Below are 15417 nucleotides of genomic sequence, written 5' to 3'. Positions count from 1 at the left end.
CTGTTTATGACCCCCTCTCCCCTTAGAAACAGCTGTTGCCATGTAATCAGGGAAAGTCCAAATAAAAGAGGAGGCGTGCAATCCTTTCGTCAGAGCGTGATGGACAACTGTACAAGAGTACAGCCCAGGTGTCTCTCCTCATTGAGCTACATTGAATCCTGTCTCTGTTTAATTCCTTGCTTCTTGTCTGTTTAATAGACAAGTATAATAATAAAATGTAAAAATAACACCCTTGGCCTAAATGAAAAGTGATTGGTGGGAAAAAATGTACACTTAATATATGACAATACACTGATCTCACATAGGCAAAAAAAAGCATAGATTAAATGAGGTTAAGTTTCCTAAATAATTATTAATCTAGGTGTCATTAAATTAAAAAAAAGCAATCGCAATAAAACAGCCATTGCAAACTTTGTTCACTACATGTTATGTAGACCACAAGGAAGTGTTTTTAATTTAGAAAAAAATCATAATATGACCCCTTTAATGCGCCCTATAATCCGTTGCGCCTTTCGTATGAAAAAAGACCTGAATTGACCTGCTCATCGGCAGTGCGCCTTATAATTACTTTATTGATGAAAACGGTGAAGATTATAATATGAGTAATGTAGTGAATAAGTTCAATAGTTTTTTAGTAAATGTTGGTCCTAAGTTGGCTGTTGATATCCCAGACAATGGAGTTACAAAATCAACTATTGAACAGAATTCTTCCTCATTCTTCCTCTCAGCTACAAATGAGCAGGAAGTGACAAACATTGTGCGGAAGTGTAAAAGTAAGCGCTCCACTGACTGCCATGATATCAACATGATATTGGTTCAAGAGGTTATACTGCAGTGTTTCCCATAAACTGCCAAGATACCTGTGGCGGTGGGGGCGTGGCTATGGGTGTGGTCACCATGACATCATCAATTAATTTGCATAATTTACTAAAATGATATGATTTTCTCTAAAATGGCTCAAAAAATGTATACTGTATAATTATATTAATTATAATTTATAATTAATAACAGTTTTGTTTTAAACGTCCCTCCATCCATCCATACATTTTACAATATAATTACAACACTTTATGTACATATTTATATACAGATTTGAACAATAAGTTATTCACTGAAATATATTTATTAGTTGTGGTTCTTACAAAAAATATATCTTATAAAGTATAAAAGCTAGAATGTCTCTTAAAGCTCTGCCCCTTTAATTAGTGCATACTAAATAATTTAACTTTAGCCTACTACTACAACCATATTATTTACCAGCAACATAAAGTGAAACAGAGGCAGAGGTGTCCTGCCACAGTCAGTAACAAATAAACAGAAAACAGTAGTGGTCAAATACAAATAAGGCAACAAGAGAAGTATCCTACACTTCTCTTTTGTAAAGTAAATCTGAACAGCCTATATGGGCATATACATCAACTATATGATTTGCCTTAGAATCTGGACAGGACAAAAAAAAAAAAAAAAAAAAGATTTTTTTTAAATTTATTTTTATTTATTTGTGGCGGACGTAATTCTTTCGTGGCGGGCCGCCACAAATAAATGAATGTGTGGGAAACACCGCATAGTTTTATAAGATTTTGGGGTAGGTTATAGGGTTATAGTTATAATAAGTTTCCGATAGTGTCACCCCCACTGCTAAACTCATTCCTACATCCTTTCTTGTTACACTCTGTTTTCCTGTCTGCCCTTTGCTATTATTCGTAGTTGGTTTTACCGAAACTAGAAAATACAATACTTTCATCACTTGCTTTTTTGACAGCCATTCTCAAAGAAGCTTTCAGGTCCCAAAAAACGCCCTTTATCTGTTAAGCCTAATTTATGTTTATGTGTCGAGGTGATTTCATAACCACAAACACCTCAACATCTTGAGCAAAAGTGACAATTTTTTCAACTTTGATTAGTTCTGGCTCCAATAATGCAAGCATCTCTTCAGTAGCCATTATTAATTACTCGAGACCCAAGCAACGCAGGACGCTAAATAGTCAATGAGTGTCGCGTTGGCTCAGTGTGTTGACCCGGGAAAACCACATCTAACAGCAGCGCTTTAAAGGCTTCACAATGTTATTGTTGTTTATTGTTGTTGTTTGAGTATGAGTATGTCATAGTCAGCTCCACATCATACATGTAGTACATAATATGCATACATATCTCCAGTGAACAGTCTTGTGCTCAATGGCAATATTATTATTTCACAAAAAAGAAAAGAAAATAGAATTAAGAAAATGAAATACAATTAAAAATTATATTAAAAATATCTCCAAAGGGAATGGGAAGTATAAACTTTTTGAATCCCATGAATCAGTGGCATCAAAAGAAATGGTGACTACGCTGGAGCCCTAAAAAAATGTATACTTACTAATTAATAATAACAGTTTTGTTTTAAACGTCCATCCATCCATCCATTTTACAATATAATTACAACACTTTATGTACATATTTATATACAGATTTGAACAATAAGTTATTCACTGAAATATATTTATTAATTGTGGCTCTTACAAAAAATATATCTTATAAAATATAAAAGCTAAAATGTCTCTTAAAGCTCGGCCCCTTTAATTAGTGCATACTAAATAATTTAACTTTAGCCTACTACTACAACCATATTATTTACCAGCAACATAAAGTGAAACAGAGGCAGAGGTGTCCTGCCAGTCAGTAACAAATAAACAGAAAACAGGAGTGGTGGTAGATAGACACAGAGCTTCATCAAACATCTGATCCACTGAACAAAGAGCTCCAAAAATCTTGAACTTTAGACTGCCATCAGTTTTACTCCCTACACTTAAAGGCCTACTGAAACCCACTACTACCGACCACGCAGTCTGATAGTTTATATATCAATGATGAAATCTTAACATTATAACACATGCCAATACGGCCGGGTTAACTTATAAAGTGACATTTTAAATTTGCCGCTAAACTTCCGGTTCGAAACGCCTCTGAGGATGACGTTTGCGCGTGACGTAGACCGGGGAACACGGGTATGCCTTCCACATTGAAGCCAATACGAAAAAGCTCTGTTTTCATTTCATAATTCCACAGTATTCTGGACATCTGTGTTCGTGAATCTGTTTCAATCATGTTCATTGCATTATGGAGAAGGAAGCTGAACAAGCAAAGAAGAAAGTTGTCGGTGCGAAATGGACGTATTTTTCGAACGTAGTCAGCCACAACAGTACACAGCCGGCGCTTCTTTGTTTACATTCCCGAAAGATGCAGTCAAGATGGAAGAACTCGGATAACAGAGACTCTAACCAGGAGGACTTTTGACTTCGATACACAGACGCCTGTAGAGAACTGGGACAACACAGACTCTTACCAGGATTACTTTGATTTGGATGACAAAGACGCAGACGTGCTACTGTGAGTATGCAGCTTTGGCTTCTAAACATTTGATCGCTTGACCGTATGTGCGCAACTTTTTTTTGCGTATGTACGTAACTTTTTTAAAATATATAAGCTTTATGAACCTTGGGTTAGGTGAACGGTCTTTTGGGCTGAGTGATTGTGTGTGTTGATCAGGTGTTTGAATTGTATTGGCGTGTTCTATGGAGCTAGGAGCTAGCAGAGGAGCTAGGAGCTAGCATAACAAACACGCAGGTGTTTTTATGCAGGATTAATTTGTGGCATGTTAAATATAAGCCTGGTTGTGTTGTGGCTAATAGAGTATATATATGTCTTGTGTTTATTTACTGTTGTAGTCATTCCCAGCTGAATATCAGGTCACCCCCGGCTCTCACAGCATCTTCCCTATCTGAATAGCTTCAACTCCCCACTAGTCCTTCACTTGCACTTTACTCATCCACAAATCTTTCATCCTCGCTCAAATTAATGGGGAAATTGTCGCTTTCTCGGTCCGAATCTCTCTCACTTCATGCGGCCATCATTGTAAACAATAGGGAACTTTGCGTATATGTTCAACTGACTACGTCACGCTACTTCCGGTAGGGGCAAGCCTTTTTTTATCAGATACCAAAAGTTGCAATCTTTATCGTCGTTGTTCTATACTAAATCCTTTCAGCAAAAATATGGCAATATCGCGAAATGATCAAGTATGACACATAGAATAGATCTGCTATCCCCGTTTAAATAAAAAAAATTCATTTCAGTAGGCCTTTAACCATGTGTTTCCTACTGCCTGCAGACTTTGCACCCTTTGTTATATACACATGTGTTTCTAATATAAATACATTTAATAAAGTCAAATACAAATAAGGCAACAAGAGAAGTATCCTACACTTCTCTTTTGTAAAGTAAATCTGAACAGCCGATATGGGCATCTACATCAACTATATGATTTGCATGAGAAGCTGGAGAGGACAAAAAAAATAATTTTGAAACCAAGAGCTACTTCTTGGGTACTGATTAATGCGAAGGGCTACCAGTTTGATACACACTTAAATAAATTGCCAGAAATAGCCAATTTGCTCAATTTACCTTTAACTCTATGTTATTATTAATAAGTAATGATATTTACACTTAATTGAACGGTTTAAAAGAGGAGAAAACACGAAAAAAATGACAATTAAATTTTGAAACATAGTTTATCTTCAATTTCAACTCTTTAAAATTCAAAATTCAACCGAAAAAAAGAAGAGAAAAACTAGCTAATTCAAATGTTTTTGAAAAAATTAAATTTATGGAACATCATTAGTAATTTTTCCTGATTAAGATTAATTTTAGAATTTTGATGACATGTTTTAAATAGGTTAAAATCCAATCTGCACTTTGTTAGAATATATAACAAATTGGACCAAGCTATATTTCTAACAAAGACAAATCATTATTTCTTCTAGATTTTCCAGAACAAAAATTTTAAAAGAAATTCAAAAGACTTTGAAATAAGATTTAAATTTGATTGTACAGATTTTCTAGATTTGCCAGAATAATTTTTTTGAATTTTAATCATAATAAGTTTGAAGAAATATTTCACAAATATTCTTCGTCGAAAAAACAGAAGCTAAAATGAAGAATTAAATTAAAATTTATTTATTATTCTTTACAATAAAAAAAATACATTTACTTGAACATTGATTTAAATTGTCAGGAAAGAAGAGGAAGGAATTTAAAAGGTAAAAAGGTATATGTGTTTAAAAATCCTAAAATCATTTTTAAGGTTGTATTTTTTCTCTAAAATTGTCTTTCTGAAAGTTATAAGAAGCCAAGTCAAAAAATTAATGAAATTATTTAAACAAGTGAAGACCAAGTCTTTAAAATATTTTCTTGGATTTTCAAATTCTATTTGAGTTTTGTCTCTCTTAGAATTAAAAATGTCAGGCAAAGCGAGACCAGCTTGCTAGTAAATAAATACAATTTAAAAAATAGAGGCAGCTCACTGGTAAGTGCTGCTATTTGAGCTATTTTTAGAACAGGCCAGCGGGCTACTCATCTGGTCCTTACGGGCTACCTGGTGCCCGCGGGCACCACGTTGGTGACCCCTGCTATAGAGGCTTTGCAGTCACGTGATTTTATCACGTGACTTTGTGTTATGCCGCCATCTTGCCGGTCAACCGGTCAGCTCGTTCCTACGTGTTCGTACGGATTCGGTTTGATTTCTGCGCTACATTTTCACCGATTTCATCCGAATTATGGCTGATTTGCTATCCAATGAAGTTGTGCATTTGGATGAAGAGTCCAAGAAACGTTACAGAGAGAAGTTGAACCTTGTTGGCACAACGGATCCGTACCTTTTACCGAGAAGCATGCTAAAATCACCTGAGCATTTTGCGACAGCCGACCTGCCTGATCTCTCATATCCAGACATTTATAATGACCTCGTCGATTCACCATCTCCGTACACTGGAAAGGACCTGAAGGCATACAAGAGTCTGGATGCCTACGAGTATTTTACAGCAGGTTTTGTGCATGATGGGCTGATATGGCAGATTCCAAACAAGAATCGATTTCTTCTCATGACCAAGGTAAGGAAAAAGCACACACAGAAGAGCCTACTGTTTTAGTTTGTTTACATACCTAATATGAAGTGTTCATTGCATATCCTTGTGTAAAACGTAGGTTTCCATCGTTCACAACAAATCGCCGCGATCCATTTATCGCGTTTTTTGATGTTTGCCGGGAATCTATAGAAGCTAAGATTTGGTTTATCGCCTCGTCTATTGCTACATCCAACAGCACAGCAGGTTTCCGGCATTTCCAAGCTCAAATAGCAGCAGATCTAACAAGAAAGCGTGTGTGAGTCGTTGACCGGCACTTAGGGATGATGTTTGATAAGAAATTATCGAGTTCGAGCCTATTATCGAATCCTCTTATCGAACCGATTCCTTATCGATTCTCTTATCGAGTCCAGATAGGTTGTTGTATATGGAAAAAAACACACAATATTTGGTTTAACAAAAGCTCACTTTTATTGTATAAGAAAACAATTTAATCTAATAAATAAATAAATATTGACTGTTACCCACCTAAAAAAATAAAATAAAATAAATAAATATTGACTGTTGTTACCCAAAGTATATTAAGTGGGATTTTTCAGAGAAACAAATATATACAGTAACACAAAAACAACCTGTCTCTGTGATCACTGTAGGTGTATAAATAATAATATAGTGTTAAATAAAATCAGTCCCTTGGGCACAAAACTGAAAATAATACAGCTTTCCAAAAAGTGCACTTCTGCTGCTATTTGACATAACTGTTTGTTATGATGCTTTGACATTTTTGCACTTTATTTCTTTATTGAAAGAAAATTCTATGAAGAGAAAAGTTGTTTGCAAATGTGGTGACAATGCTAAAAAATGAAAAGTTAAAGCTAAAAAAAGAAATACACTTTATTGAGTTAACATTATTTCTTTATAGGGGGAACGATGTTATGAGCTAGGGAATATAACAACTACACTACCCATCATGCAACGGGAGTGACGAGCATGCGCGGTAGCCCCGAAAAGTGTTGCATATCGTCACCAGGCAGCTAAGAATGAGGTTATGAGCACGCTGTGAAAGTAAACGTCAAGAACTCAGCCAACACGCCTCGTCTGCATTATTTATAATTAGACAGACAACACATATACAGTGTGATTTTGTTTTGCTTACAAGGAAAGAAAAACAAAAGTTAAAAAAGGGAGATGTCATATATATGTATGTGCTGCGGTTGCTTTAAGAACGTTGCGACAGCTGCCGTAAAGGAGGTGCGTTGCTAGCCTGGTTGCTATGTTTCCGGTTGGTCGTAAAAGTGTTCTTCATGTGTTTGCTCAAATCTCTCAGTAAAGTTATTCATTGGATTATACCTTTTGTTTTGAACTTTATTACACCTTGGAGCGCTTTTTCCCGTCCATTTTTTTCCTGCTTTCGCTATCTGCGCCTAATGACTGAGCTACGTGACGTCAATTCTTGTGATGTCACACGGAGCATTTCTGGTCGGGACGGGATTCGAATAAAGAACCAACTCTTTTTCTTTACTATAGTGGTCTCGATAACGGGTACCGGTTCTCAAAAAGGGATTCGAGTCCGAGGACTCGGTTCTTTTCTTATCGAACAACCCGGGAAAACCGGTTTCGAGTATCATCCCTACCGGCACTGAACTGGTGACCGGCAAGATGGCCGCCAAGCGTGGCTGATGACGTCAGATGCAAAGCCTCTATAGACAGGTTTGACTGTATTTGCACAAGTCTACCAGCCCATACCAGCCGGAATTTTACTCGGTATGGGATAGGAAGGTGAAGTCAGGGGTATGGCAGATCACTAGCACCTACCCGGTCGATGATGTGGATGAAGCCATTGACTGCAGGCAGGTTGCGTTCGACGATGGAGGCGTCTCCAATAAGAATTCCCTGCGACAACACGACACTTACTAACACGACTGCCTCACCAAGTTAGCCCAGGAAGATAAATATCGCTGCTAATAATACCTTGCTGCTGTTCCTGATCTCCCACAGTGTGGGTGTGTTCAAGGAGGCAAGCTTTTGGCCCACCATTCCCCCCATGTCTTCTATTGAGTAGATCCCTTGCAGGATGTGAGCCCTGAAATCAGCAAGTGAAGCAGTCAAGAGAATCGGCGCTCCGGGCGGGGGTGAGTGTGCCAGACAACCCACCTCAGGAAGTGGGGCAGGCGGTGTCGGCCGCCCCAGAACGAAGTCTCCTCAGCGCTCATGTTACTCCGGGCCTGCCGGCTGGGAACCAGCACCGTGAGGTTGCCACTGAGGTCCTCGGAGGAGTGACTGTACTTCTGGAAGTCACATCACACGGTCAAAAAAGTTAGGACGCCGTCAATGATTCAGCGGAATAAACGTGCGGTTGCGTTTCTTACACACATGGATCATGTAGTACAGGCTGGAGAGCTTAGGGTTCATGTCCAACTCCTAAACAAACAGAGTCAGGGCAGTAACTTCCAGGGATGAAATTTGGATTTCAGAAGTGGGCACAATTGGCGTGCACCCTGACATTTATTAACTGACCTTTTGTGTGGCGGTGTGTAGAGAATTTGAATAAAAACAAACAAAAAACATGTAAATTTTACTTACTTTTTACTTTGTTTCATTTTGTCCACCAAAAGTTGTATGCTGTGCGTGATTGCACAAAGGTGCGCTTTGTTGATGTTATGGACTTGTTGGAGTGCTAATCAGGCATATTTGGTCAATGCACGACTGCAAGCTAATCAATGCTAACACGCTATTTAGGCTAGCTGTATGTATTGCATCATTATGCCTCGTTTGTAGGTATATTGGAGCTCATTCAGTATCCTTTACTTTTATCCTCTTTGTATATAATTAGGGATGTCCGATAATATCGGCCTGCCGATATTATCGGCCGATAAATGCGTTAAAATGTAATATCGGAAATTATCGGTATCGTTTTTTTTATTATCTGTATCGTTTTTGTTTTTTTTTTAGTTGTTTTTTTTATTAAATCAACATAAAAAGCACAAGATACACTTACAATTAGTGCACCAACCCAAAAAACCTCCCTCCCTCATTTACCTCATTCACACAAAAGGGTTGTTTCTTTCTGTTATCAATATTCTGGTTCCTACATCATATATCAATATATATCAATACAGTCTGCAAGGGATACAGTCCGTAAGCACACATGATTGTGCGTGCTGCTGCTCCACTAATAGTACTAACCTTTAACAGTTAATTTTACTCATTTTCATTAATTACTAGTTTCTATGTAACTGTTTTTATATTGTTTTACTATCTTTTTTATTCAAGAAAATGTTTTTAATTTAGTTATCTTATTTTATTATTATTTTTAAAAAGTACCTTATCTTCACCATACATGGTTGTCCAAATTAGGCATAATAATGTGTTAATTCCACGACTGCATATATCGGTTGATATCGGTATCGGTTGATATCGGTATCGGTAATTAAAGAGTTGGACAATATCGGAATATCGGATATCGGCAAAAAGCCATTATCGGACATCCCTATACAGTATATAATTTTGTTTTGCATGTCTCATGACACATTATCTATATTGTGTTGCATTTCAGATAGTTGTTTGTGTGCCATGTTGTTCCAGACCACAGCAAACATTATCTAGTTTGCCAAAGATTGTAATAAATCTATTAAGAGAAGAAATCCTGCTGTTTCCTTTAACTTGGACACACACATCTATACCTTTGGACATTAAAAGCCAGTCATTTCCAGGAGTTATCTCACTTTCTGAGTAACCTTTGATTTACTAATGTTTTCTAATGTTGTAAAAATGTGTAGAATAAATATTACATTTCAACATTTCTGTCAACGAAGATTTGCTTCTGCCTGCGACACATAGTCATTTTGATAGTAGGCTATTATAGCTAATATAGACACTTACGTCATGTGATGCCTTCATTATAACACTTATATAAGACTTTTAAAGTCATTTTGATAGTAGGCTATTATAGCTAATATAGACACTTACGTCATGTGATGCCTTCATTATAACACTTATATAAGACTTTTAAAGTCATTTTGATAGTAGGCTATTATAGCTAATATAGACACTTACGTCATGTGTTGCCTTCATTATAACACTTATATAAGACTTTTAAAGTCATTTTGATAGTAGGCTAATATAGACACTTACATCATGTGTTGCCTTCATTATAACACTTATATAAGACTTTTCGTTTTTTGCGGCTCCAGACAGATTTGTTTTTTGTATTTTTGGTCCAATATGGCTGTTTAGAGGCTGGAGAGCTTAGGGTTCATGTCCAACTCCTAAACAGAGTCAGGGCGGTAACTTCCAGGGATGAAATTTGGATTTCAGAAGTGGCGTGCACCCTGACATTTATTAACTGACCTTTTGTGTGGCGGTGGCGGTGTGTAGAGAATTTAAATAAAAACAATACTAATACTCTGAAAAGTGGCGGTATACCCCCGCGCCCCCGTCGTGACATTGCTGGTTTTACGAGCAGAGGAGCATGTTCGGCAGCGCACACACACAGAGCACTTACAAGCAGACACAGTGACTGGCTAGCTAGCTAGCTAGCGACTGAAGTCCAGCCCCAGTCGGAAGTGTTTTAGCTACTTCTAAATCACTAATACTCGTCTCCATGGTTGACAAATAAAGGGAGTTTCTTACAAGTATCATTATCACTGCAGGACACACACATAGTCATTTTGATAGTAGGCTAATATAGACACTTACATCATGTGTTGTCTTCATTATAACACTTATATAAGACTTTTAAAGTCATTTTGATAGTAGGCTAATATAGACACTTACGTCATGTGTTGTCTTCATTATAACACTTATATAAGACTTTTAAAGTCATTTTGATAGTAGACTAATATAGACACTTTCATCATGTGTTGCCTTCATTATAACACTTATATACGACTTTTAAAGTCATTTTGATAGTAGACTAATATAGACACTTTCATCATGTGTTGCCTTCATTATAACACTTATATAAGACTTTTAAAGTCATTTTGATAGTAGGCTAATATAACTAATATAGACACTTACATCATGTGTTGCCTTCATTATAACACTTATATAAGACTTTTAAAGTCATTTTGATAGTAGACTAATATAGACACTTACGTCATGTGTTGTCTTCATTATAAAACTTATATAAGACTTTTAAAGTCATTTTGATAGTAGGCTAATATAGCTAATAAAGACACTTTCATCATGTGTTGCCTTCATTATAACTTAATATAAGACTTTTAAAGTCATTTTGATAGTAGGCTAATATAGACACTTACGTCATGTGTTGTCTTCATTATAACACTTATATAAGACTTTTAAAGTCATTTTGATAGTAGACTAATATAGACACTTTCATCATGTGTTGCCTTCATTATAACACTTATATACGACTTTTAAAGTCATTTTGATAGTAGACTAATATAGACACTTTCATCATGTGTTGCCTTCATTATAACACTTATATCAATCAATCAATGTTTATTTATATAGCCCTAAATCACAAGTGTCTCAAAGGGCTGAAATAAGACTTTTAAAGTCATTTTGATAGTAGGCTAATATAGCTAATAAAGACACTTTCATGATGTGTTGCCTTCATTATAACACTTATATAAGACTTTTAAAGTCATTTTGATAGTAGGCTAATATAACTAATATAGACACTTACATCATGTGTTGCCTTCATTATAACACTTATATAAGACTTTTAAAGTCATTTTGATAGTAGACTAATATAGACACTTACGTCATGTGTTGTCTTCATTATAACACTTATATAAGACTTTTAAATTCATTTTGATAGTAGACTAATATAGACACTTTCATCATGTGTTGCCTTCATTATAACACTTATATACGACTTTTAAAGTCATTTTGATAGTAGACTAATATAGACACTTTCATCATGTGTTGCCTTCATTATAACACTTATATCAATCAATCAATGTTTATTTATATAGCCCTAAATCACAAGTGTCTCAAAGGGCTGAAATAAGACTTTTAAAGTCATTTTGATAGTAGGCTAATATAGCTAATAAAGACACTTTCATCATGTGTTGCCTTCATTATAACACTTATATAAGACTTTTAAAGTCATTTTGATAGTAGGCTAATATAACTAATATAGACACTTACATCATGTGTTGCCTTCATTATAACACTTATATAATACTTGTAAAGTCATTTTGATAGTAGACTATATAGCTAATATAGACACTTACATCATGTGTTGCCTTCATTATAACACTTATATAAGACTTTTAAAGTCATTTTGATAGTAGGCTAATATAACTAATATAGACACTTACATCATGTGTTGCCTTCATTATAACACTTATATAATACTTGTAAAGTCATTTTGATAGTAGACTATAATAGCTAATATAGACACTTACATCATGTGTTGCCTTCATTATAACACTTATATAATACTTGTAAAGTCATTTTGATAGTAGGCTAATATAACTAATATAGACACTTACATCATGTGTTGCCTTCATTATAACACTTATATAAGACTTTTAGTTATTTGCGGCTCCAGACAGATTTGTTTTTTGTATTTTTGGTCTAATATGGCTCTTCCAACGTTTTGGGTTGCCGACCCCTGCCCTATTCTTTGGTTATCGTCACACTTTTCCTACCAAAAGAGCTCAACTCTGACTGCAGTTGACTTCTTGAGGAAATTTGCTGATGACCGTTTTTAATGAACTTTTTAAGTCCTGGAAATGTTTGTTTTGCTCAAACGTTTCAGCACTCAGTTTCAAGGTTTGGCTTATTCTACATGGGTATGTAGTGTAAATATATACAGAGGTGGGTAGTAACACGCTACATTTACTCCGTTACATCTACTTGAGTAACTTTTGGGATAAATTGTACTTCTAAGAGTAGTTTTAATGCAACATACTTTTACTTGAGTATATTAATAGAGAAGAAACGCTACTTTTACTCCGCTCCATTTATCTACATTCAGCTCGCTACTCGCTACTGATTTTTATCCATCTGTTAATGCACGCTTTGTTTGTTTTGGTTTGTCAGACAGACCTTCAAAGTAGGATCTATCGCATGCCTGCGTTTCACCAATCAAATGCAGTCACTGGTGACGTTTGACTACGTTTCACCAGGCGGTCACATGACCGCCTGGTCATGTGACAACAACAAGCTTAAGCTTACATGAACTCAACATCAAATTTGAGGAAGCACATGGCGGTAAGTAACGTTAGTAGATATTTTGGCTGTCACCGTAGGCTGATGTTAGCTTCCCTGCTATGAATCACTGTCAAATGTACATCGTGTGGGGACATTTATTAACGCACTGCAGCCTCATAGACACACACACACACACACACACACACACACACACACACACACGCATGCATAGAAACACCAATCAGTGTGTTCCCAGGTGCAGCCCACACCTATCAGTTTATGGTTTGCATAAAGGCTAACTTGTTATTTTCCTTTGTAATCTCTGCCTAATGAGCCTATGGTGCTGTTAAGTTATTGTGGCTCAATTTGCCTTAATTTTTTTTTTATGTTAATGTATTATTATTTAATATATATTATTGTCTTAGTTGCTTAAGAGATATTCCTGGCTCTGAATTTGCTCATTGCTATTTTTATGTTTTTGTGCATTATTTGTTGCCGTCATCATTAAACGAACAGGTTACTCATCAGTTACTCAGTACTTGAGTAGTTTTTTCACAACATACTTTTTACTTTTACTCAAGTAAATATTTGGGTGACTACTCCTTACTTTTACTTGAGTAATAAAGTAACAGTACTCTTACTTGAGTACAATTTCAGGCTACTCTACCCACCTCTGAATATATATAATCCTGCTAACATCATTGAGTTCAAGAAAGAATAAACAATATAATACGTGTACTATCAGTCGGGTGTGTGTGTGTGTGTGTGTGTGTGTGTGTGTGGTGGGGGGTGGGGGGGTTACCTCCATTAATGTTCCATAGCAGATGGCGCCGTCTCCAGCGTAGCCGTCAGGGCACGTGCACGTTTGGTTGCCGTCTTTCTTCCACTCACACTTTGCCTGGCAGACACAAAAAGCGTGCAACAGCAAAGGAAAGAATTCCGTTGTTGAGAGGGCAGAATGAATCACGAGCAGCAACTCCGCCTGCGGGTGTGTCCTCACCAGGTCGTGGCAGCCTCCGTTCTTGGTGTAGCAGGGGTTGACCAGGTCGCATGCGACGCCGTTCCCCATGTAACCCGATTTACAGACACAGTTGCTCTGCGGACACACAAACAGTCACACTCAGCCCTCCGTTTGGGTGTGTGCAGACTAGAATTGTACGGTATACCCGTACTAGTATAGTATCGTGGTACTAATGAATAAAAAAACGGTACTATACTCTGTTTGAAAAGTACCGGTTTCCCATATTTTGTTTTTTACAGGCATGACGTCCCGTCGTCACGTCGTGACACTCCTGGTTTTACGAGCAGAGGAGCATGTTCGGCAGCGCGTGCGCACGGAGTACTTACAAGCAGACACAGTGTGGTGACAGAAAAGGGAGAACGGACACAAATCCCAATTTTTTGACAGAAAAAAATCCCGACTTTTTGACAGAAAAAATCCCGATTTTTTTACAGAAAAAATCCTGACTTTCTGACAGAAAAAATCCAGATTTTCTGACCAAAAAAATCCCAATTTTTTGACGGAAAAAAATCCAGATTTTTGAACAGAAAAAAATCCTGATTTTTGAACAGAAAAAAAATCCAGACTTTTTGACACAAAAAATCCAGACTTTGACACAAAAAATCCAGATTTTTTAACAGAAAAATCCAGATTTTTGACAGAAAAATCCAGATTTTTTTGACAGAAAAATCCAGATTTTTTTGACACAAAAAATCCAGACTTTTTAACAGAAAAAAATCCTGATTTTTGAACAGAAAAAAAATCCAGACTTTTTGACAGAAAAAATACAGACTTTTTGACACAAAAAATCCATGCTTTTTGACACAAAAAATCCCGACTTTGACACAAAAAAATCCAGATTTTGGCACAAAAAATCCAGACTTTTTAACAGAAAAATCCAGACTTTTAAAAAAAAAAAATCCAGATTTTTTGACCAAAAAAAATCTGGATTTTTTTTTTTTACCAAAAAATCCAGACTTTGACACAAAAAATCCAGACTTTTTAACAGAAAAAAATCCTGACTTTTTGACAGAAAAAAATCCAGACTTTTTGACGAAAAAATCCTGACTTTTTGACAGAAAAAATCCAGATTTTTGGATAGAAAAAAAATCCCGATTTTTTGACAGAAAAAATCCAGACTTTCTGACAGAAAAAAATCCTGTGATTTTTAAGTTCTTTACGTTGTTTGCTGGCGTCATAATGCAGTCTACACGTGTCTCTTATGTGTGACTACCATCTACTGGTCACACTTATCATTTCACCATGTACCAAATAAAATTGCTTTAAGGTCGGTAAGCACAACCAGAATTATTCCGTACCTTAGGCGCACTGGGTTATAAGGGGCACCGTCGATTTTTGAAAAAATTAAAGGATTTTAAGTGCGCCTTA

The 15417-nt window shown here is 36.2% G+C and overlaps 1 protein-coding gene across 2 annotated transcripts in view; it reads right to left on the bottom strand.

The window, feature by feature from the left end:
• stab1 (stabilin 1) overlaps window positions 1-15417 on the bottom strand; it is a 203513-nt gene that overhangs the window by 118079 nt on the left and 70017 nt on the right. For both annotated transcript variants that reach the window (XM_062037804.1, XM_062037805.1), the window contains exons 26-31: window positions 14029-14124; window positions 13831-13926; window positions 8274-8321; window positions 8055-8188; window positions 7872-7983; window positions 7716-7793 (exon numbers count right to left, since the gene is read on the bottom strand). In XM_062037804.1, the coding sequence (XP_061893788.1) occupies window positions 7716-7793; window positions 7872-7983; window positions 8055-8188; window positions 8274-8321; window positions 13831-13926; window positions 14029-14124 (564 nt within the window). The remainder of the gene's footprint in view (window positions 1-7715; window positions 7794-7871; window positions 7984-8054; window positions 8189-8273; window positions 8322-13830; window positions 13927-14028; window positions 14125-15417) is intronic.

The sequence above is a fragment of the Entelurus aequoreus genome, linkage group LG26 (genome assembly GCF_033978785.1).
Source record: "Entelurus aequoreus isolate RoL-2023_Sb linkage group LG26, RoL_Eaeq_v1.1, whole genome shotgun sequence".
Lineage (NCBI taxonomy): Eukaryota > Metazoa > Chordata > Actinopteri > Syngnathiformes > Syngnathidae > Entelurus > Entelurus aequoreus.
The sequence above is the reverse complement of the archived record's forward strand: the minus strand, read 5'-3'. Positions and strand labels throughout refer to the sequence as shown.